This window comes from Misgurnus anguillicaudatus, chromosome 18, assembly GCF_027580225.2.
Source record: "Misgurnus anguillicaudatus chromosome 18, ASM2758022v2, whole genome shotgun sequence".
Classification (NCBI taxonomy): Eukaryota; Metazoa; Chordata; class Actinopteri; order Cypriniformes; family Cobitidae; genus Misgurnus; species Misgurnus anguillicaudatus.
Window position 1 is genome coordinate 6310968 of NC_073354.2, and position 22570 is coordinate 6333537.

The 22570-nt window shown below is 39.6% G+C and overlaps 1 protein-coding gene across 1 annotated transcript in view; it reads right to left on the reverse strand.

Moving 5' to 3' along the window:
- Positions 1-1068: 1068 nt before the first annotated feature.
- bcl11bb (BCL11 transcription factor B b) overlaps positions 1069-22570 on the reverse strand; it is a 35988-nt gene continuing 14486 nt past the window's right edge. Inside the window, exon 3 of the mRNA XM_055186391.2 lies at positions 1069-5073. Within this exon, the coding sequence (XP_055042366.1) occupies positions 3128-5073 (1946 nt within the window). The 3' untranslated portion in view covers positions 1069-3127. The remainder of the gene's footprint in view (positions 5074-22570) is intronic.

Consider the following 22570-nt stretch of genomic DNA (forward strand, 5'->3'; position numbering starts at 1 on the left):
GGAAATGTTAAATAAAAAATGTACAAAGGATATAATAGTTTTGTAAAGACATTATACTTTTATATACAAGTTTATATGAAGAGTTTTGTTGCAAAATGAGAAAACTCTGTTTTTAAAATTTTTGTCAAAACATGTTATTATGTTATCATGTTATTATTTTGTTTTATGGTGCTACTTAGCTGTATTTTCTAAGTTATGAAAGTTTAAATCAAAACAAACCAACTGCAGTTGAATTGATATTAATTGGAATGAACAACCCAAAAAAACAAGATTTCTGAAAATATATCTCGTTTTGCAACGAAACTCTTCATATAGAAATAATAATAATAATAATAATAATAATAATAATAATAATAATAATAATAATAATAATAATAATAATAATAATAATAATAATAATAATAATAATAATTACGTTTTAGTATAATATTTAAATAAAGTGTGTCCAAACTGTTTACTTCAAGTAAAGTACCTGAAAAATTTAATTTTACTTTTTAAAACTAAGATCTTGAGCTATGAATGTTATTTTTTTTCCAATGATAGCCTTTGTGTTTTTCCCAGCATTTCATGCAGCATTTATAAAGAAAGAAACAAAATGTTAACCTTGGACAACAACATAATAAAAAACATTTGCAAAAGATGATTTCTTTGTTTCTTTTCATCGTTTTTATTTCATTTTTTTACATCCTCCTGTGGATGGAATTACCAAAATTATGAACAGATAGAGTGACAAAACATTTGAATAGACTCACAATTTCATAATGGACTGCAAAATATAAAGATTTTTTTGCATCATTTCATAAAATGCCACTAAAATTACAAATACATTGAGTATTTAACAATGAACAAAACGTACACGCGCATATATCCATAGAAATTTACGGAAATACCGGCACCGGAAAGTAAAAGAAACCAAAAGAGAGAAAACCCTGCTATGATATTCAAAATCGTAGAAAAACAGAGGACAAAAAACATTTCGGTCTCATTTAAAACACATATACAGAAGAGCTCAGTATTATTATACTTCAACACTGTAAACATCATTTAAAGACAGTGTCATAGTTTATATTCCAATTCAATTGTATCACCTGCACTGTCAATCGTTCTCGAAATAGGTCAGTAAAGTAATGGCTTAGTCTTGTTTCAAACCCATCTGTGCGTTAAGACTTTCCCTTTTACAAACCAAACACTTTTGCATTTCCTAAGCGCATATTCCTCCTTTCCAGCTTACTTGATTCCTCCTAATGAAAATAAATGATACTGTTGGGTTGTGAATTTCAACTCTTTCGGAAGATAAAGGCTGAACATCAGTTTGAGGCACGTCTATGCTGTCTCACTTAAATACATGGATTCATTTTTCTCTCAAGTTATGCCCACTTTTTTTGCCAGTGTGCGAAGTAGGTGATAATAAATGACACAAAAAAAATATTCTTGTGCTGTACATTTCGGTTTAACTCTGCTAATTGATACTAAGTGGGCATCATGTGCAGCCTTAGCTTCAATTAAACGCTCTATTCAGAGAGAAATGCTTTCACAAAAAATATAAATTATTATGAACCGCAGGCGTGTATGCAGAAAATGAACTGCGGTGTGTGTGGGGCGTATGCGAAGGCTGCCTTGTAAATTTGAGCTGATGGTGTATGAATGGAGGCAGGTGGAGGCGACTCTGTGTGTAGGAACAGAGGCCGTAATGAGGAAATCATTTAATCTTTTAGAGAAGAGGAGCTCCCAGAGAGTCACAACACAAATCGATGATTGCAGTTTTAACAACGCACATGGTGCATAGAATTGAGCTACAAGTCACAAATTAATGATCTCTTTACTCTCTCTCAAGGTAATTTAGGAATAATAATCTAATAGCAATACAGCATTTAGCCTGCTCAAAACTGAGTGAAAATGTACTGAAAAACACATTTAATATGTCAAAAAACAAAATCGAGTCTGGAAATTCACAATAAACACACTAATACCATTACCAAATCAAGGAATGTAACCTCATACCAGGTTTGGGAAGCATTGGAATTGAAATAAGAGATGGGTGAAGGTTAAAGGGATAGTTCACTGAAAAATATAAATTCTGTCATCCTTTACTAGCTCTCAAGTTGTTCAAAACCTTTAAAAAAATTTTGTTCTGCTGAACACAAATGAAGATATTTTGAAGAATGTCTATAACAGATCTGGGGCACTATTGACTTCCATAGATGGAAAAAACAATACAATGGAAGTGAATGGTGCCCCATATCTGTTTGGTTATTAGGATTCTTTACAATATCTCTACTACAACTAATACATTTATAAAGTTTTGGAACAACTTGAGTTTTCATGTTTTGGTGAACTATCCATTTAATAGGAGGAAATGTAAAAATCTGGGATATAAAAAGTCAGCAATTTGAGAAAATATATGCCAGGAATTCGACACTGGTGCCTCAACACAGTTTATACACAGGAACTCTGGGAATATAGAGGGAATTTTGTTGTTAGATTCTCATGAATGTCTTGGTTTTAGACTGATAACTTTCAAATGCAGTCAAACTGCCTGTCAGCTGCCTTGAAACATCCCTAGGTGTTTGGCCCCTATGTTTTTCATATTTTATTGTCAAAGTGACATTCAGTGCTTTACATCTATCTTTTGTATATCCCCCAAGATCAGTGGGGCCGTCGAGAGCAACATGAAAACGTTCTCAGAATTTTAGAGGTTGACCTCTTTAGAAATTACCCATTGTTTCCTTTGAGGAAACTATAGTTAAAACACAAAATTGGCTGAATGCCAAAATCTCAGTATTCGTCATGTCATAAGATGGGGCGTAGAAATATAATTTCAGGAACTGAATGCATTAGAAACCCATCGATAATGTACCTGCACATGCCATGTATTATTACAAATAATCCAATAAATACAGAAATTATTGCACAGTAGAAAGGCTCCATGAATTCTTAATGGACTACTCCTCTGTTAGCTGCTAGGAAACGCAAGAAGACTAACATTTCCCTGGCTTCTTGTTTCTCAGGTGGCATTTTGTTTTTATTTCAAAACAAAACATCAAACACTCCAAAAACGAACGAAAAAAATCTAGTCAAGAAAAAAACTATCCAGCTATACCCATAATGCAGTGCATCGGTAGTGGTCTCAAGCTCTGTCCGCCTGCTCCAGTTTGACCTCACTGGTCAGCAAATGCTCTCCATGCCACTTCTTCATGTGTTTCTCCAGGGTGCTGTACACGCTGAAGGGCATGTGGCAAATATCACAGCGGTACACCTCTTTGCCGAACTGTCCGTGGGTCTTCATGTGTCTGGTGAGCTTGCTGCTCTGGGCACAAGCATAGCTGCACAGGTCACACTTGTAAGGCCTCTCGCCCGTGTGGCTGCGCCGGTGCACCGTTAGATTGCTGCAGTTCTTGAACACCTTACCACAGTATTCGCAGGTGTCACTCCGTCGGCTCTCTTTGGAGCTGGGCGGTCTCCCGGGGCCTGGACCCCGCATATGGAGGTGGGGCGTACTGCTGCCGCTTCTTCCAGACATCCCGCCCCCCTCCAGAATTTCCCCCGGTGGGGTGGAGAAGCGCAGGCTGCCCGTCTCAGACGAGGAATGCTCGGATGAAGTTCCGAACGGTGACTGCCTGGAGTCGTTAAATAGGATGGGCTCCCTGATGAAGTGGCGAGACGCGGCGTAACCGGCAAGCAAGTGAGAGTACACGTTTTCAGGGGAGATGACGGGCACCTGATGCACCTCCATGTCCTTCTCCACCTTGATCCTCTTGGCGGAGGATCCAGAAAGGCTTGGGCTTGAAATAGGCATGGGTTTTCGATGGAATAATGCTGAAAAAGGATCCTCCGGGCCACAGCCTCTGCCATTCACCATCTGCCGCCTGTCTCTATCCATCTCCCTGCCTGATGGATCTCTGTCTGTCTCCTTGTGAGCACCTGGTGGAAGTCTCAAGTGATTGTCGAGGTTGTTGTATTGGCTTTCTGTCACTCTGTCAGTGGCCAGAGGCTTTTCCTCTGGAGAGGGTCTTTGGCCATTCTCTCTGTTTCTGCTTGACTCTGAATCCATACTCACATTGGAATCAGGCCTGCTTCCATTTTGATGTTCTTCCTCTTCTTCCTCCTCCCCCTCTTCCTCCTCCTCTTCTTCTTCTTCCTCATCATTATCCAATCCATCCCTCGTTCCATTTTCCTCATTGGTTTTACGCCCTTCTCCGGCCGAGTCTTGTGTTCCCTGCTCAGGTGAACTCCCCATGGAGCCTGACTTGTGCATGTGGGTTTTCATGTGGCGCTTTAGCTTGCTGGCCTGCGAACACGCATGGTCACAAAGATGACATTTGTAGGGCCTTTCACCAGTGTGGCTTCGTCTGTGCACAATCAAGTTGCTTTGGAACTTGAAGGTCTTGCCGCAAAACTCACAGGACTTGGCTTTGCCAGCTTGATTTAATGGTGGTGAAGAGTTGCCTCTGGACGGTACCGATGGTGGCTGTGAGGGTGCGCTCAGGAAAGGAGGCTTGGAGCCAGTCTGGAAGAGGGTGGGGCTGAGAAGCCGATGCATGGGCGGTACACGGTTAGGTGAAAGAGGGGGAGTTGGACCACCATTGTTGTTGTTGCCCGCCAATTCTCGAAGACGTTGAGAGAATCCCATGGACGGTTCCATGCCCATGGGTGTCAACCGCATCACCCGCTCGAAAGCACTTGGATGTTGGGACAGGATGCCCATCTCGTCTGGGCCAAGCCGTTCCAGAGGATGGCGGGGCGGTGGAGGGCCTACAAACGGTGGGGTAGATGGCAAGCGGGTTTCCATGTATCCGTGGTGAGGGGGCTCCCGTAGCAGCGGTGCAGCCATACGTAACAGGTGGAAAGGGTTGCTGCCGTCACCCAGAAAGCTGGCAAGAGGGGAACGGGGCAGGGCATCTGCCCCCAGCGGTGGAGGAAGGGCCATGCGTGGAGTAAGAGAGCAGCTAGTAGGGTGGGTGTCCAAGTAGATACGTATCCCGTGGGTGTTCTGTGCATGCTGCAGCAGGAACCATGCGCTGGTAAAGGGCTGCTTGCACGTGGTGCAGATGTAACTGGAGGGCTCATCTTTTCCTGGAAGACAAAAAACGTGGACTGAATTAATATATACATATTAGCTATTAACTCAGATTCGCTGCAAGGGGTGGCTGAGATAGCATGCTTGAATAGCTTTCTGTGTCATTCGCGCATCTGTTTGTTCTCTGTGATGGCTTTGAATGTAATCAAAGCCAAGAGTCCTCTATGGCGAGATTCATGGATCATTTCTGTTTAAAAATTAAACAGGCAACATGTGAGAGACATCTCATTGCGCTGCGGCGACAGCCCTTTCACAAGACTGAATGAAAATTACATCATCTTAAGAAAGAAGACAAGAGCTCCCTGATAGCCTAGCAGGTTATCTACAGTACCCTGCTCCTCTAAAACTGCCTGTACCCTGGATCTAAGTAACATGAGAGGGTTAGCGAACACATTGTGCTAATGCTAATGTCAGCCAGATGATAATATATAACTCCCTGATCAGCACCCCCACTCCTAATTACTTCCATATGGTGAAAATTCTGTGGCCACAGAAGAAAGACAGGATTATGAAAGATCGAAAATGAAGTAGAGACATGTTGACAGTTTCATACTCTGACATAGTCAGGTTAGCACAGTTATCTACAGACACAGTTGACCAGTGTTGGGGGTAACGCATTACAAGTAACCTGCATTATGTAATAATATTACTTTTCTGAAGTAACGAGTAAAGTAACGCATTACTTTATGAATGTACACATTAATATTAAACTGAACGTATTAACGTAGAATTACACACTATGCGTTAACAGTTTTAGTCAGAATTGGAAATGGCAGGCCAGAGCTTGACATTTGTGCGATGGAAATATGCAATTTCTGAATGCAGAACTTCTCAGTCATACAAAACACCAGCAAAGTAAGAAAAAGTAACTCAAAAGTAACTTAAAAGTAACGTAAGCATTACTTTCCACGAAAAGTAACTAAGTAACGCAACATTCTAATACATTACTTTTAAAAGTAACGTTCCCCAACACTGCAGTTCACCATATACTATTGTTATCAGGATTTGACATTTTTTGTTTACAAATGCATCTCAGTGCATTCATGCTTTTAAACCATTACCTTCAAATCAAAGAAGTGATAATGACGAGGCCGTTTACATCTGGTATTACCACCCATCTCAGGCTAATCACAAGTGGTCAACAAGAGACGCTATTTGTGTAAAGAAACATTTTGGGGGGGCTCAGGAAAAATCTGGGAGGGCAATGCCCCCCCAGCCCTCCCCATAGACCCAGCCTTGGTCTGTGTGCTTTTACAGTATTTTTAGCTACAAGTATAATGTCTGACCACTTCTAATTGTGATATTTGTGATTCGATCACCAGGGTTTACCACTGACCACTTATATTCAGACGAACTGAAATGGATGTTAATACCAGATGTAAACAAAACCTCTGATATAGAATTAAGGTTGAAAGGAGACAGATATGTGGATGATGCAATGTAGGTTGTTCTGCATGACGGGTCAACAGCTTGTGTTTAGCTTGGCTAGCCTTTAAACAGACACCTGGCAAGAGGGATGTGTCAAAGATCAGCTACTAAAATACACACAGGCTGTTCATTTCTTCTCTCAGGTCTGGTGTTCTGTTTCTTTGGGGGCAGTACAGGATGCAACATAACATGGGATGGCCAAATCGAAGATTCATGAACAAATACGTGCATATGTGCGTACGTGTGCCATCATTTTGTATCTGAGCCATTGCAATTTGCATCCTATCACATCATACAGAAAACACCATATGTTACTAAGGGACCGTGTCAACTAACAGACAGGCGGGCTTAATGACGACCAAAGACAAATTTCATCAACTTTCCAAACAAGCCAGAACGAGAGAGAGAAGCCCACAGTGAATAAGTTAGGATATGCTAATGACCCATCAGAGTTCCATGTCTTGTGACAGCAGCTTGCGTGGCATGATGGTGTGAAATTACCCATCAGGCACCTCAGGAACACAAATCTCCATATGATCATGGTCCATTGGGTCTTATTCTGTATGTGTGTGTGTGTGTGTGCCAAGCTACAGAGGCCTGGGAGGGCCATGTCTCAGCAAAGCCAATATAAGCTCTCATTACAGAATCGGCGTGATTCAATTTGCAGTAATTACGGCGGCCGTGTCCATGAAGCCGCTCGCTGCGGGCCACAGAGGTCAACTGCCAGTTAGCAGAGCGCCTTTTCTCCTCTCAGTGTATTCAATTGCAAGAGCTTAATAGCCTAATTTTCTTGCCTCGTGCACTTCAATAAATATTGCCGGGATTACAGGTTAAACAGCTAAATTGAGTCGTGGCCTGTTGGAGTGCACCTCGCTAACAACTCTACAGTAGCACACTCGCTGTGACGAATGCGCGCCTGCGAATGCGTAGGGTAGCCTATATGTGATTAATGACGCGCACGTCTGTGCGTTACACTAAAGTTATACATTCTCTCGGGTTTAGTAGTACAAAACCTCACGGCCAATTAGTTCATCCTCGGGGACCTCCAACCTGAGTTTAGATATGTTGATTTCAACATTTTGTGGCAATTAATTTCCCTTTAAGAGCATGAATGCGATGACAGAGGAGGGGCCGGAGGGGGTTTTTAATTATCAGCGAATAAATCTGTCAGACTTGAAAGCCCTGCTGCTGCGTGAGCGAAGCAACGATAGTCTTAACTGCTGCCATATTTACCATTACCTGAATTCGAGCCGTCGTTTGAAAAATCATGATATTGCAAAATCGCCTAATAATATGTGCACCTCAATTGCGTTAACCGCTCAAAAGGTCATGGGTTCGAACCCAGGTCACTTTGGTCTGTCAAATGCTTAATTGTAAATATAAATGTAAAAATGACATAACGCAAACATGCCCGCAAACATCTGTGCATTTGCAAATCCGTGCATCACGTTTCAAAGACTTTGCAAATAGCAACCCAACATCATATTTGCATGTTTGTGCAATTCAGCCCCGGCACCCTTACAGCTCAAATCCGTTACATTACTAGCTGTCGAAAGCTACAGCGGTGAATTTGCATAGAGAACAAAGCGCAGGATGATGCCGTGGGGACCACGACACGCCTTCGCTCCCCACCGGACCCTCCCCCCCGACGTCCCCTCCGTGCACCTGTCACAAGCCTGGCTGACACCTCACACCGCAGTATCGTGGGCCCTCATTAGCATGCCTGTGATCTGGGGCTCCCAGGGGCCCATGGGGCCTCACCTCGCATCACTGATGTCTTGTTTGTGATGATCGCGGCTAATCAGGGGGCCAGGCCACTATGCTAATGAGAAACACGACTCTGCTGCCGACACACACTGGGGGATAGGTGATGTGATTTGAATGTGTCTGTGTGTGTGAGAACGAGAGAGAGAGAGAGAGAGCTAAACAATGTCATGATTATACATGTGAGACACAGTGGAAAACTTTTAAAGCATTGCAAAACTGCACATCACAAGTTGAATGTTTGCTAATAGAAGGCTGTCTATCTCTCACTTATCTGCCTCTCTCTCTTTGTTTTTTTTTTCTTACTTCTCGTGAGAGATATAATGCTATGTGGACTGAGCTACAAGCTTGAAAAGACCATCAAATTGTGAAACAATAAAATAAATGATTTGGGCGGACGATGACAAAAGGAGAACCAGACCTCAAGCTAAAGGCCAAACCATCATACTCGTGTTTATTTCATGCAAGAATGTCAGACCTCACTGTGATGTGCGTGTATTTGTGCATATGTGCGTGTCTGTGTGCTCTTTGATGTGCACTGTTTGTGCCTCTATTATACTATTAATAGAACTACAGATTTACAGTGAAGATTACAAGATATCACTGAAAAACCGTGGACGTTTATTTCTACATTTCATCTATATAATTCGTTTTATCAATATCATTACAATCTTTAAAAGACTTTATAAAAATAAAAAGTCACTTAGCAAATTTGCGAACTTGACCATGTTATTTTATTTTTATCTCAAGTTTGGAAAATGCCTGTTCTTGCCTCCAACAGCAAGATCATGATGTTATTAAAGCAAAGGAAGGTGGTACCCAAATGCTAATTTTTTCTTAAATAGTTTCTTCTCAGATTGTTATGATAACCTGGGCTGCGTTTCCCGATAACATCGTCTCTTAGCGCGCTACAAAGACTCTTAAGTTAAATCTTAACTACAGGTTTACCTTTTCTAGGCGTGTTTCCCGAACTGTACCTTAGCGGGTTTCTTAAGTTATACTTTCCTACGTACGACGTTACCAGGTGCTGTCCATGGCGATGAATAGGTTGATATCGATTGCTCGACAATCAATTATTCACGTTATGTAATAGGTTTCGCTGCGTTATGAGAAAGCGGTGTTCTTTATTAAAGAAACATTTCAGAAATAGTTCAAGTTAAATTTATTAGGAATATCTTGTAAAAATATTTCAAATTGCAAACAACTAAATTCAACCTTGTATATTTTATTTTATATCAAACCCGTGCAAAACCCGCAACTTCATTTCCAAACGTATCATGCCTTCACTTGAAAGGATAATTTATATTAGGGTTTCCAATAAGTGCGTTGCACAGGGGAATAAAGTGGGTCGTGCAAGCCACCTTGCTTGGCTGTGCATTACACTTAAAAATATAAAAACAAACTGTTTTGTTCATTAGTTCACGTGTTTATTGTGCTTGGACGCTGGATGCGCAAGCAGCGCGGTTACAATGCAGATAAAGCTTAATGGACGCATTTCTGGAGCATGTCTGTCTACCTCAAATATAAAATATTATATATTATATAATAAATAAATATATATTATGATTGCTTTAGATTTTAGCTTTGATTTGTTTTAATGTGGAAAATGTGTTGACCATAAGAGATACAAGCAGTAATTAAGTGAAGCAGTTTATTTCGAATGTTTATTAAGAATGTGGCATGCAGTTGCCTCAAAGTTATATAACATAAAAAAACTTCAATGCAAAGTCGAATTAACATTAATAATCACAATTAGGAAAATCAACAATTATGACTTTGTGATGAATGTGCTCCCGTGCGTGCGATTTTACCTGATTTATGTATGCAGCTTTTTTAAGATTTAACGGATATGAAATGCACAAATGAAATAGTGAGATTCGCTGTATAACTGCCACAGTTTCACCAACTCCTCCAACCATAATATATTTTTTAAATAGTTTCTTAAGCCTGTAGCATTTAATAGTTCGAAGCTGATGTTCATTTCGGAAACATGATTAAAATTCTAACAACCATCAGTGTAATAATGTCTAATTATGTGAATGTTTTATTCTTTAAATATAAAAATATTTGCCTAATTGAACACGGAGTGTATTGCAACTTTTTATATTTTTTACAAATATTTAGTTATATAGACTGCAATGTAAGCTTTTTATCACAGTGATGGCCCCTAGTGGAGTCGAGTGGGATAAGGTACAGCTAAGAGTGCTTCAGACCAACCTTCCGAAAGTATGACTTACAAAAGGTATACGTAACTAAGAACGTTTCAGGAAACACGTATTAACGATAAGGTACAGCTTAAGGTACAACTCAAGAACGACGTTGAGCTAAGAAGGTTTCGGGGAACACAGCCTTTCAATAATTTCTATTTATCTATAAAATCAGCCCATTCTCATGAAGTGCATATAAATAGCACTCAGTGTGAAAAGTCGTGCAATACATGTGGCAAATTCCCATCTTGCCTGCATATGACACGCCAGCTCCTCCCGCTCACCAAATATGGCGCATCCCCTCGTGACACTTTTATTAGGGGTGTCAAAAGATCAATCGCGACCAATGACATACAAAACAAAAGTTTGTTTTTGCATAATATATGTGTGTGCACTGTGTGTAATTATTTTGCAAATATAAATACAAAACACATGCATGTATGTACTTAAGAAAAATTTACATAGAGTATATATATATATTTTTATATATTTTATTTTATATTATATATACATTTAAAAAATTATATATAAACAACATTTTTCTTAAATGTATACATGTATGTGTGTATTTATATATGAATGATAATTACACACAATAAACACACAAATATATTATGCAAACACAAACTCTTATTTTGTATGCGATTAATTGCGATTAATCTTTTGACAGCCCTAATTTTTATGTATTGGTTTCTCTTTTTTTCTTTTTTTTAAACCATTGTCAATTTTTTAAATATGTCAAATGGCATCCTAACCCAAACCCCAACTTCACACGACCATGGATTAAAAATAGACAAAAACACGGAGACACATATATATTAAATGACATCCTAAAGCAAATCTCAAATCTAACCCCAACCCAAGCGACATTTGTTTAAAAAAATTGAAAAACCAATACATAAAACGACACGAAAAGATCTGCCGCATTAAGTGAACGGGAAGGACTGACGTATCACATGCATGCAAAAAAATGAAATTTGCCACATGTATCGCACGAGTTTCATGCTGTGTGCTATTTATATGCACTGCAGTATGTAACCCTGCCTGTAAAAATCCAGTTAAAATCAATTTTTGCTGTTTTTTACATAAAATCTTCTTATATAATGTAAAGCACGTTCTGTAATAATATAACCTTGATATGTTTTAAATATTGACATCGATGTGAAATCAACGAGTGAAATCAAACTTTGATCCTCATCTCATTATTAGATTACGAGACTTTAGAATGGATTTTACAGACGGGCTCACATACAAAATATTTATAAATAAATAAATAAAGTAAAATACAGCATCTAGTCTCAGACATGTGTCCATCAAAGGCAATTTCTTTAAAAGACTTAAAGGAATAGTTCACTTTAAAAACTACAATTTCATGATAACTGGCTCTGCAATGCACATCCACGACGTCACACATTACAGTACGAAGGGACGTTGGAAGGTCAAGTACAGATCAAATCGAACATGCAAAGACGAAGTCAAACGCACTTTTAAAATAAATAAATAAAAGGTAAAACACATATTGGTGAAGTCGACGCACGTCAAAGAGCCAAAGTTTGTAGTAAAACATTTTGTGGTTATATTTGCCCTTTTCAACGCAGCCCTTTGAAGCTGCATTGTAAACGCAATTTGGACCTTCAACCATTATATCCCATTTAAGTGCACTATATGGGGAAAAATCCTGCAGTGTTTTCCTAAAAAAACATCATTTTAGTGAACTGTTTCTTTAAGGCTTTAAGGCAGACTGGTTTAGTAAAGACATCTTTGTGATGTAAGTAAATATACGTCGACCAACAAACCAGTCTTGATAACCAAAGCTCATGTGCTTAATATGAAAACCTGCCTTTTCCTCTAGTGCTTTTTACCCATATAGTAGATCAGTTCTGCAGTGGATATCAGTTATCAGTGATTCATGGCTGTAATGACGACGGACAACTGGATTTGAAAAGGCCATAGCTTGCATTCAACAGTGGAAAAACTGTGTGTGTGGAGAGAAGCCGCAGTGGATAGTGGCAGTAATAGTGGTTATGGCAGGCGCACACACACGGCTGTCTCCTGTCTAAGTAAAAACAGGCCTGTTGCAGTAACCGTTCCAATCTGTCTCCATCTACAGGAACAGAGAGGTGGGGCATCACAAACTGCCTCTGGAAGAGAAGCAGGCGCTGTTTCGCAGCACGCACGAACCCACCGATACACATGACCACACAAAGGGACCTCCACATACCCACACCTACACTTACACAACCGAATAAACTCAGGCACTCTTACAGAAGACCCTGCAATAAATTCATCCACACAAAACCATTCAGCAGTTTGGCAGCAGGCCATTCTGATCAGGTGGGGCCTGTACCTGATCTACAGTACCCTGATCTTCTCTACCTGTCCCTCAGATCCGTGCACACCCACATCAACCCTCTGCTTCCTCCTGCACCGCCTGTCTCGGCCCGTAGCAGTGCAGCCGTCTAAACGAAAACACATGCCATCTTGGAGTGCCCTGTCATCATCTGATACACCCGGAGAGAGCGGCGTCCTACGGCGCAGACGGGAAAAGACAACTGGAAAGACTTTTCTGTCGGTAAGAGCTACTGGCTCAGAGAGAAATAAAGCACATAAGCACAGCTTTCTGTGGCATCTCAACAAGTGTGAATCACGGCTGGGAGCGTGCGTCACCGCTCCGTGATCTGTCTGGCGTGAAAAGGCGTTCAAGAAGAGCAGCAGGAATTTGATGGATGACGATAGTGTTTGCGGCTGAAGTGAAGTGCCAGCGAACGAACAGGACGGAGAGAACGACCTCAGGGAGGAGAGAGACCGGTTCAGAGCAAACATGGGGAAAGTAGGATGTTAAACATTGAAAGACATTATTGTGTGATATTTGAATTAGTACGCTTCAAAGAAGGAGGACTAATGGAGTTAAAAACAATGGACACTTGATCTCCTGGATGTGCGCTATGGATGGAGAAAGATGCATCTAGTTACCAGACAAACCTTGACCACTTGGTTTCGAGAAAAGCTAAATAAATTCCCTCTTGCATGTGTGTGAGCAAGGAAAACAGAAAAGAAAAGAACAGAGAGCTATCCCGTATGTGAAATAATAATTGCCCTGGCATTTTTTGGATAACGCGTACCGTAATGGTCCCCAGCTGGGCCCAGGCATCTATCCCCATTTAAAGCTCACTGTAAAAATCCCGAGGCCCTCAGGACGCCTTCCAAAACAATCAGGGTCCCGTAAAACAGCTCCTTGAGATGCCGCAAAGCCCTTGTGGGCGCGGGATCTGCGACACATGCCAGTCATGTGAATGGATTTCACTGCTGTTGCACACGATGCAGCGCTGTGACTGATGCAGGAATCACACAGCACCCTTAATAATCCAAAATGTACAGAGCCCCTAAGGGGACATGGAGAAAAGATTAAATAAGTTTAGGTTTGCATGCGCACGTAAACTTTCATGTGCAGAATTTTTTTAAGTAAAGTTTCGCGTGCGCACGTGAAACTATCGCATGCTCACGTGAAACTTTTGAGTGCGCACATGAAACTTTCGCTTTCACATGCGCACGCGATAGTTTCATGTGCGCACGCATTATCCAAAACATGGCACGCACGTGAAAGTATCGTGTTTAGTTTCACGTACGCACGTAAACTTTCATGCGCAGAATTTTTAAAAAAAAGTATAGTTTCATGTGCGCACGTGAAACTATCGCGTGCGCACGTGAAACTTTTGCGTGCGCACATGAAACTTTCGCTTTCATATGCGCACGCGACAGTTTCATGTGCGCACGCGTTATCCAAAACATGGCACGCACGTGAAAGTATCGTGTTTAGTTTCACGTACGCACGTAAACTTTCATGCGCAGAATTTTTAAAAAAAAGTATAGTTTCATGTGCGCACGTGAAACTATCGCGTGCGCACGTGAAACTTTTGCGTGCGCACATGAAACTTTTGCTTTCACATGCGGACGCGATAGTTTCATGTGCGCACGCGTTATCCAAAACATGGCACGCACGTGAAAGTATCGTGTTTAGTTTCACGTACGCACGTAAACTTTCATGTGCAGAATTTTTTTTTAAAAGTATAGTTTCGCCTGCGCACGTGAAACTATCGCATGCGCACGTGAAACTTTTGCGTGCGCACATGAAACTTTTGCTTTCACATGCGGACGCGATAGTTTCATGTGCGCACGCGTTATCCAAAACATGCCACGCACGTGAAAGTATCGTGTTTAGTTTCACGTACGCACGTTAACTTTCATGTGCAGAATTTTCTTTTTAAAAGTATAGTTTCGCGTGCACACGTGAAACTATCCTGTGCGCACCTAAAAGCGAAAGTTTCATGTGCGCAGGAGAAAGTTTCACGTGCGCACGCGAAAGCACATTAAACTAAACTTTAGATTTTTTACTTAGGGGCTCTGTAAAAATGTGACCCTGTCTGTAAAAAAAAATTATTTGTGATTTATCGTTTTCTACATGAAATCATCCTACATAATGTAAAGCACATATATAACCTTGATATCTTGTGTCAAAGATTGAAATCAAACTTTGATGCTTTTAATCTCATTAGATTGTGAGACTTTAGCTTGGCTTTCACAGACAGGGTCACAAATAACAGGACAAATAAAATAATAATAATAATAATAATAATTGTTACAAATTGCTTTCAATCTTTTTCTCAGGGCAAACGCTGACATTTTTAGTGTGTGAATTTAATTGTTATTTATAGTGCATGTTTACCCAACTCAGACCACACACACTCACAAACACTAATCATTCAAATCCATCTGCATTTTTATCTTTCAACAAAGATTAATGGAGCAACTAACTGTAAATATTGTGAATTTGCTATATGTTAGATCCAAAACACCTTCCACAGATTCTCCTGAAAGAGAAAAGAAGGACATTTTGAAGAAAGTGTTTCAACTGATTGACAACATTCACAGTTAACTTCTCCTTGGCACTCGGTATCGGCGTAAAAGGAAATAATGAGAGTTTTTTTTCCCATCGTGTGCTGTCTCGCCCTCAGCCCTCCGCAGAAGCCCTCTTCATCCTCTGCGGGAACAAACAGAGGGAGATCAACTTCTCCCAGGGCTGTTTTCACAACGATGCGTTTTCAGCTTTTGGCACGACTCCCTGCATAGCTTATGGTTTAGAAGAGTCTTTCATCTAGCCAATGCCTTTAGCAAACATACCGGCAGGACCACATCTGCCGTGCGCTGCGTGTGAGAACAGGCCCTTACTGACACCAACCGATAAGATCGAGGGCTCGTTCGTTCGCTGGGCTGCAGGAGAGAGTTTAATGCTAAACTATCATGCCGGCCTTTAGACTATAATGTCCCAGTCGATATGACAGAGTCACTCCTTACACTCTGATTCAATGCATTGAGATGATAACAGACCCAGTGAATGGATTCAAATAACAGTGTGATGATCAAATTCTTCATTCACTTTAAAAAAAGCATATACTACAGGAACCCATCAGAAAAGATCAAAGATACTAAGAGGCGAATAAAGTGTGAAGCAGTTAGGTGTCCAATTTATCCAAAATGAATTTGAGGTCCTAAAATCCAGTGTAACCAGGTCCTATACACACTGCAGTCAATCAAATTTAAAGGATTAGATCATTTTCTTAAAAAAAATCTAGATAATTTACTCACCACCATGTCATCCAAAATGTTGATGTCTTTCTTTGTTCAGTCGAGAAGAAATTATGTTTTTTGAGGAAAATATTCCAGGATTTTTCTCATTTTAATGGACTTTAATGGACCCCAACACTTAAAAGTTTTAATGCAGTTTAAAAATGCAGTTTCAAAGGACTCTAAACAATATCAAACGAGGCATAAGAGTCTTAACAAGCGAAACAATTGTCATTTTTGAGAAGAAAAATAGAAACTATGCCCTTTTAAACCACAACTTCTCGTCTATCTCCGGTCATGTGATGCACCAGCACAACCTCACGTAATACGTCATCACGTCAAGAGGTCACATAGGACAAACACGAAACTACGCCCCAGTGTTTACAAGTGTGTTAAAAGAGGACCGTTCTAACGTTGTTGTATGTGGAATGATACTAATTAATGTCTTTGTGTCAGTTTATTGTTTAAAATGATCCGCAAATGTGTGTTTCACATATGTAATGCGTGACCTTACGATGCATATACGTAACACGTAAGGTTGCGCTGGTGCATCACATGGCTAGCGCAAGACGACAAGTTGTGGTTCAAAAGTGCATATTTTAAATTTTTTGGTGAAAATTATGATCGTTTTGCTAGATAAGACCCTTATGCCTCGTTTGGGATTATTTAGAGCCCTTTAAAGCTGCATTGAAACTGTAAACTGTTGAGGTCCACTAAAGTCCACTATATGGAGAAAAATCCTGAAATGTTTTGCCCAAAAAAACTAATCTCTTCTCGACTGAAGAAGGAAAGACACAAACATCCCGGATGACATGGGGGTGAGCAAACCATCAGGATTTTTTGATGAAAGTGGAGTCATCCTTTAAATTTTATATTAAAAATATCTATCTATTTTTTCAAAGCAGATAATCAGATATTCACCATAGTAAATTATTCCAGATCAGAACTGGCCTTCAAGTGCAAAATTATAATGCAAATTATGATTGTTACAATTTTTTGGTTATGTTTGTGCCACTACCTATTTTCCACGAATGCTCTTGTATCATGTGCAAGAACACCACAGAGAGTGTGGATACATAAACAATGCACATTTCGTTTTTAATGCAATCGCTCTTCTCAATGCCTTAAAAAGCCTCCTTGAAATTTACAGGGCCACCCAGCAGGACACACAATGACAAACCCGATGCTAAAACTACAAAAAGAGCCGAAAGAAACTGCTGCCTACCGCAGTGTAATTCAGCACAGTCACAAGATCTCATCTCGACTACCACACAGTTTTTATTGACATCATTTTGGACGTTCACAGACAATGCGCTCAAAGCCATGCTAAACGAAACGCATAAAATGTAAAAGTTTATGGTTTTAATATGGAGGGAAAACATACTGTATACTGATGAAATGAATATCTTGACTGAACTGTAAGTTGCTTTGAATAAAAATGTCTGCCAGATACCTAAATGGTAGAGCATGTTTGATAGACTCGTACCCATGAATCTTCCCAGCTGTCTCTGCTTGGCTCTCTGATTGTGACACTATAATCCGAGTTTGGCAAATGACTGAAAATGAAAACACTTTCTGGCCCTGCAGTGCCAAGATTTTCGTAATGTCTTATTAGGCGAATGCAGTCATCCTGATGTCAAGTCGATAAAAACGTTACTTTTCTGTCACATCATTATCATCTGAATTCACACAATCGTCACACAATCAGAATTTTTACACTGATTATTGTTTTAAACAGACTTTGAATATGCCACATTTAAAGATACAATGTAATTGAAATTTAAAATTTTTTATTTTATTTTGGTATTTTTTTACAAATTACTTATTTGTGAGCTTTATCATTTAAAAAATTCATAATATTTTATCAAAAACATAAATCTCCTCCCCTCCTCAAAACGATCTCTCTTTATTTCCGGTCATGAAGAATGACATGAGGGCGGGGCCTGGGAAAAGATCGCAGCAATTAGCAAATAGCAACATGACCCAACTTCAAACAATCCAATTAATTCTCGATTCAGAAGTTGTTTTACTCGGATATATGTCACAACGGGAAAAATACTCCCATTTTATTTTTTTAACAAATTTTGAAAACTTCCATAAGTATTTCTATTCATTTGACTGGAATCTAGCAAACAACAAGTATACTGACTGTTTTGGTCTCTAGTTGTCTTTGCATAGCCTTCAAATAGTGCTAATGTGCTAATTGAAATTGAAAATGTGCCCAAAGGAAACAAATCAATTTAGCAAAAACTCCCATATATCGCAAAAACATTTTTACACGCGAGGTGGCTTCTCAGACACTTCAAAACAAGCAACGGACACAGTTATTTTCCACAATTACAGGTCACCTGACGTGCATTAAAGTCACATGAACATGTTTTAAAGGATTAGTCCATTTTCTTAAAAAAAATCCAGATAATTTACTCACCACCATGTCATCCAAAATGTTGATGTCTTTCTTTATTCAGTCGAGAAGAAATTATGTTGTTGTTTTTTTTAAGGAAAACATTCCAGGATTTTTCTCATTTTAATGGACTTTAATGGACCCCAACACGTAACAGTTTTAATGCAGTTTAAAATTGCATTTTTAACGCAGTTTCAAAGGACTCCAAACGATCCCATATGAGGCATAAGGGTCTTATCCAGCAAAACGATGGTCATTTTTGGAAAGAAAAATAAAAAATATACACTTTTAAACCACAACTTCTCGTCTTCCTCCGGTCCTGTGACGCGCCAGGGCGACCTCACGTAATACATAATCACGTCAAGAGGTCACGGATAACGAATCGAAACTCCGCCCCAGTGTTTACAAGTGTGGAGAAAGAGGACCACTCCAGCGTTGTTGTGGAATGATACTAATTTATGTCTTTGTGTCAGTTTATTGTTTAAAATGGTCCGCAAATGTGCATTTCATATATCTAACACGTGACCTTTTCATGGCATTACGCAATTACGTGAGGTCGTGCTGGCGCGTCACACGACCGGAGATAGACGAGAAGTTGTGGTTTAAAAGTGCATATTTTTTATTTTTCTTACCAAAAATGACAATCGTTTCGCTAGATAAGACCCTTATACCTCATTTGGGATCGTTTAGAGTCCTTTGAAACTGCGATTTTAAACTGCAATAAAACTGTTAAGTGTTGGGTTCCATTAAAGTCCATTAATGAGAAAAATCCTGGATTGTTTTCCACAAAAAACATAATTTCTTCTCGACTGAACAAAGAAAGACATCAACATTTTGGATGACATGGTGGTGAGTAAATTATCTGGATTTTTTTAAGAAAATGGACTAATCCTATAAAGATGTAAAATCATGTACTAGACCCTCCCAGAAACACCCCATGCGTCCCATACGGAAGAGCACTTAGTTTGCAGCACTTTGGCCTCGAGCGCAGTAATATTGACGGAAGTTTGAGTGAGAGGGGGAGGAGTCAGGAGTGATGATGTTACTGTGCGCCGAGGTCCAAGTGTTGCAAAATTAAGTACTCTTCCGCCATACAATATAGTTTTTGTCTGCTTATAAAAAAGCCATGTTTTATTTTGTGCCACCATACTTACTCGTGTCTTTAAATAGAGAAAACATGGAAGTGTTTGGTGGCTTCTAAATTAATTCCTGTTTGGAACCTAAGGAATGAATAGGGCTAGGCTAAATGCTAACACTTTCACGACGCGCTGTACAAAGATTAAGTGCATGCATTGAAAAAAGATAGGTAGGTATTAATTCAGCTAAGTTTAGGTAAGAACATAGTCAAATATTTAAAAAATGTGGTGTCTTCCTTTAATGCTTGGATAACACGCCTGCGTCTCCTTCGGTTAAAAATAATAGGTGTGTTTGACCTTATGCAACGCATCACCTAAGGGCTAGTGCGGTGGCAATTGTGTTTTGATCGCATAACATCAGTTAATGGAAACAAAATGGTTTTTTTTAAATATCGCAAACATTTTGCGCAAATCTGTATGGAAACACAGCTACTGTAACTTTATATAAACAACACAACTTTTTAAATCAGTCATGGATAATTTGACAAAAGACCGATAATGGAAGCAGGGAAGAGAACAAAAAATCAAAAACAAAATGTTACACATCTGGTCAACACAATCCGCACATGTTGAAATTTAGTGGCGACGCTCGCAGTCCAAATTAGTGGCGAGTTTTATTCCCTGCTGTGGAAGGAAAAATATCAAATCTGCTGCCATATGACTACAATAAAGTGGTATGTGGAGCGTTTGATGCCTTCATGTGGGAGACTTTAACTCCTTCCAGCGCTCGGCGTGGAGCGCACATGCAGCGCTGCTGACCCGCTCTATAACGCGTCCAACATGGACCAGGTTGACCCCTGCCGGCAGACAGCACCAATCAGTCTGCGATGGGGTGGTCTCGTTTGGACGGATCCCAAAAATGAGCTGAAATCCCGGAGGCTCAAACCACATGCACCCTCCAACAGAGACGCTGGCATGGCTCGGGATCACGGGTATGGTTCCTGTTATGTTTTTTGTATTTAATAGCTGGGGATCAAAGGTCAGAGAGATCGGTATAGATGCGTGACGTGTGGTGAATGTGATGTGAATTCTTTGTCAATATCCCAGTTTAACAGACACAAGTAAGCCGACAGTGGGTTGACAGCCAAATAGGTGTAAATACCGTGACTGTGCCACCATCAAAAGGTGTTGAAAAACTGCTAAAGGATACAATTTTAATAATTTTTTGTTAAACTTGTTAGGTTATTCAGTTCAATCTGAATTCAAAATAAAATAATAGCAAAAAGGAGCAAATGCTTTCTATATCTTCTGTAGTTCACGGGATGTTTCGGTGCAAATGCACCTGCTTTCATCCTCATAAATAATACACAAGACAACATTAAATATGGATATGAACAAAGATAGATAGTCTATAAATTTCAACGTGTAACAATAAATGTTAACATCACGGTTTACTCATGTACAGTAAACATTTTAGGTCTTTTGTTGTCCAATTTAAAATGAGAGTCCTATAGCAGAACGACTTGAGATCCATCTACTGATCCAAAATAACTGTTGATATTAATCCTTAAAAAACACAATTTTGACATTCTGCTTCATGCGCTGTGACATTATCAAGAAAAAGTGTGAAACTGACTCATCAAATTCACTTACTATTCTACCTCAGTCCTCACAAACACACACACAGTAAAACAGTCACTGTAACCTCTAATCACAACCCTGAAGGCTGGACATCAAATACCGCAGCGCTGAAAACAGATGATCAGAGGTAATTAACGCAGTTTCATATGCAAATTTAATTAATGCAAAACTACAAAGTCATTATGCAAATGAGGTCTTCTTGAGCCTTCGCGCAAATATTCATCACTTGGAACGGGGATCAGTCTCTCCATCTTTTGAAACTCTCTCACAACACGCGCGCGCACACGCACACACACGCTGTTCTCCCAGGATCATGCATGAATAGTGTATTTATTTTTAAGTTCTTCCCGTTTATACCAGACAGAGGCCGTCGGAGCAGACAGCTGAGAGGCAGGAAGACACGATTTGGCACAGGAATGAGACAATGAGACTGTTAGACCGGCACATTATGAATATTCATGACTGTGATTACTTTCCCTGATTAAAGCCTACTCTAATATTTAAATGAGCGCACGCTAGGTGATTAGAGGAGCGCAGGAAAGGACAAGCACACGATGCTGTACACTTTCTCCTGAGTTCATGAAGTATGATTAGGTAGATAGCTCAGGGATTGATGAGAAACTAAGCGCAGTCCTACATTTGAGAGATAGCAGGATGTGCATAAACGTCAGAGAGATCGTAGGTGACGGGGGCTAGTTGTTACACAATTTATTTGAAATTACTATTAAATTTGATTAGTTAAACAATTCTGAACACAACGAAGCTTTACTGAGAAACAGCTCTTTCTCAATTTGCACAAAGGAAGATATTTTTATCAATGTTTGTAACCAAACCGATCAGAAGCACCATTCACTTAACACTGTAAAAAAATACTTTGCTGCCAAATCTGAGTAAATCAACTCAGATTGACAAGTCATGTTAACAGAAATAAGTTGTCACAACTTATAAAATATAGTTGAGAAAAGTCAACTTAATTTTATAAGTTATAACAGCTCACCTGTAGTTATAACAACTCATCATTAGTCAAGATAAATAATTGTAAGTTGAAATGACTTGTAAATCCGAGTTGATTCAACAAAAAATTTTAAGGCAGCAAAGTATTTTTTTACAGTGCAGCATTTTTGTCAAATCAACACATATTTTTTAGTTACTTTAATTTAAAGGTATTGCGGAGGATTTTCTTTTTCCTGGTGGATCATCAAGACTATTAGTCCTATTAGTTGTCAATCAGGAGTGTTGCGCAATTGCATTTTTTTAAAAAGTGGAGAAGGTGGTTCTTTTTAAAATTCGAGAAAATCCTCCACTATACCTTTAAACAATTTCAACTTGTTTTTATAAAATGTGTAGTTAA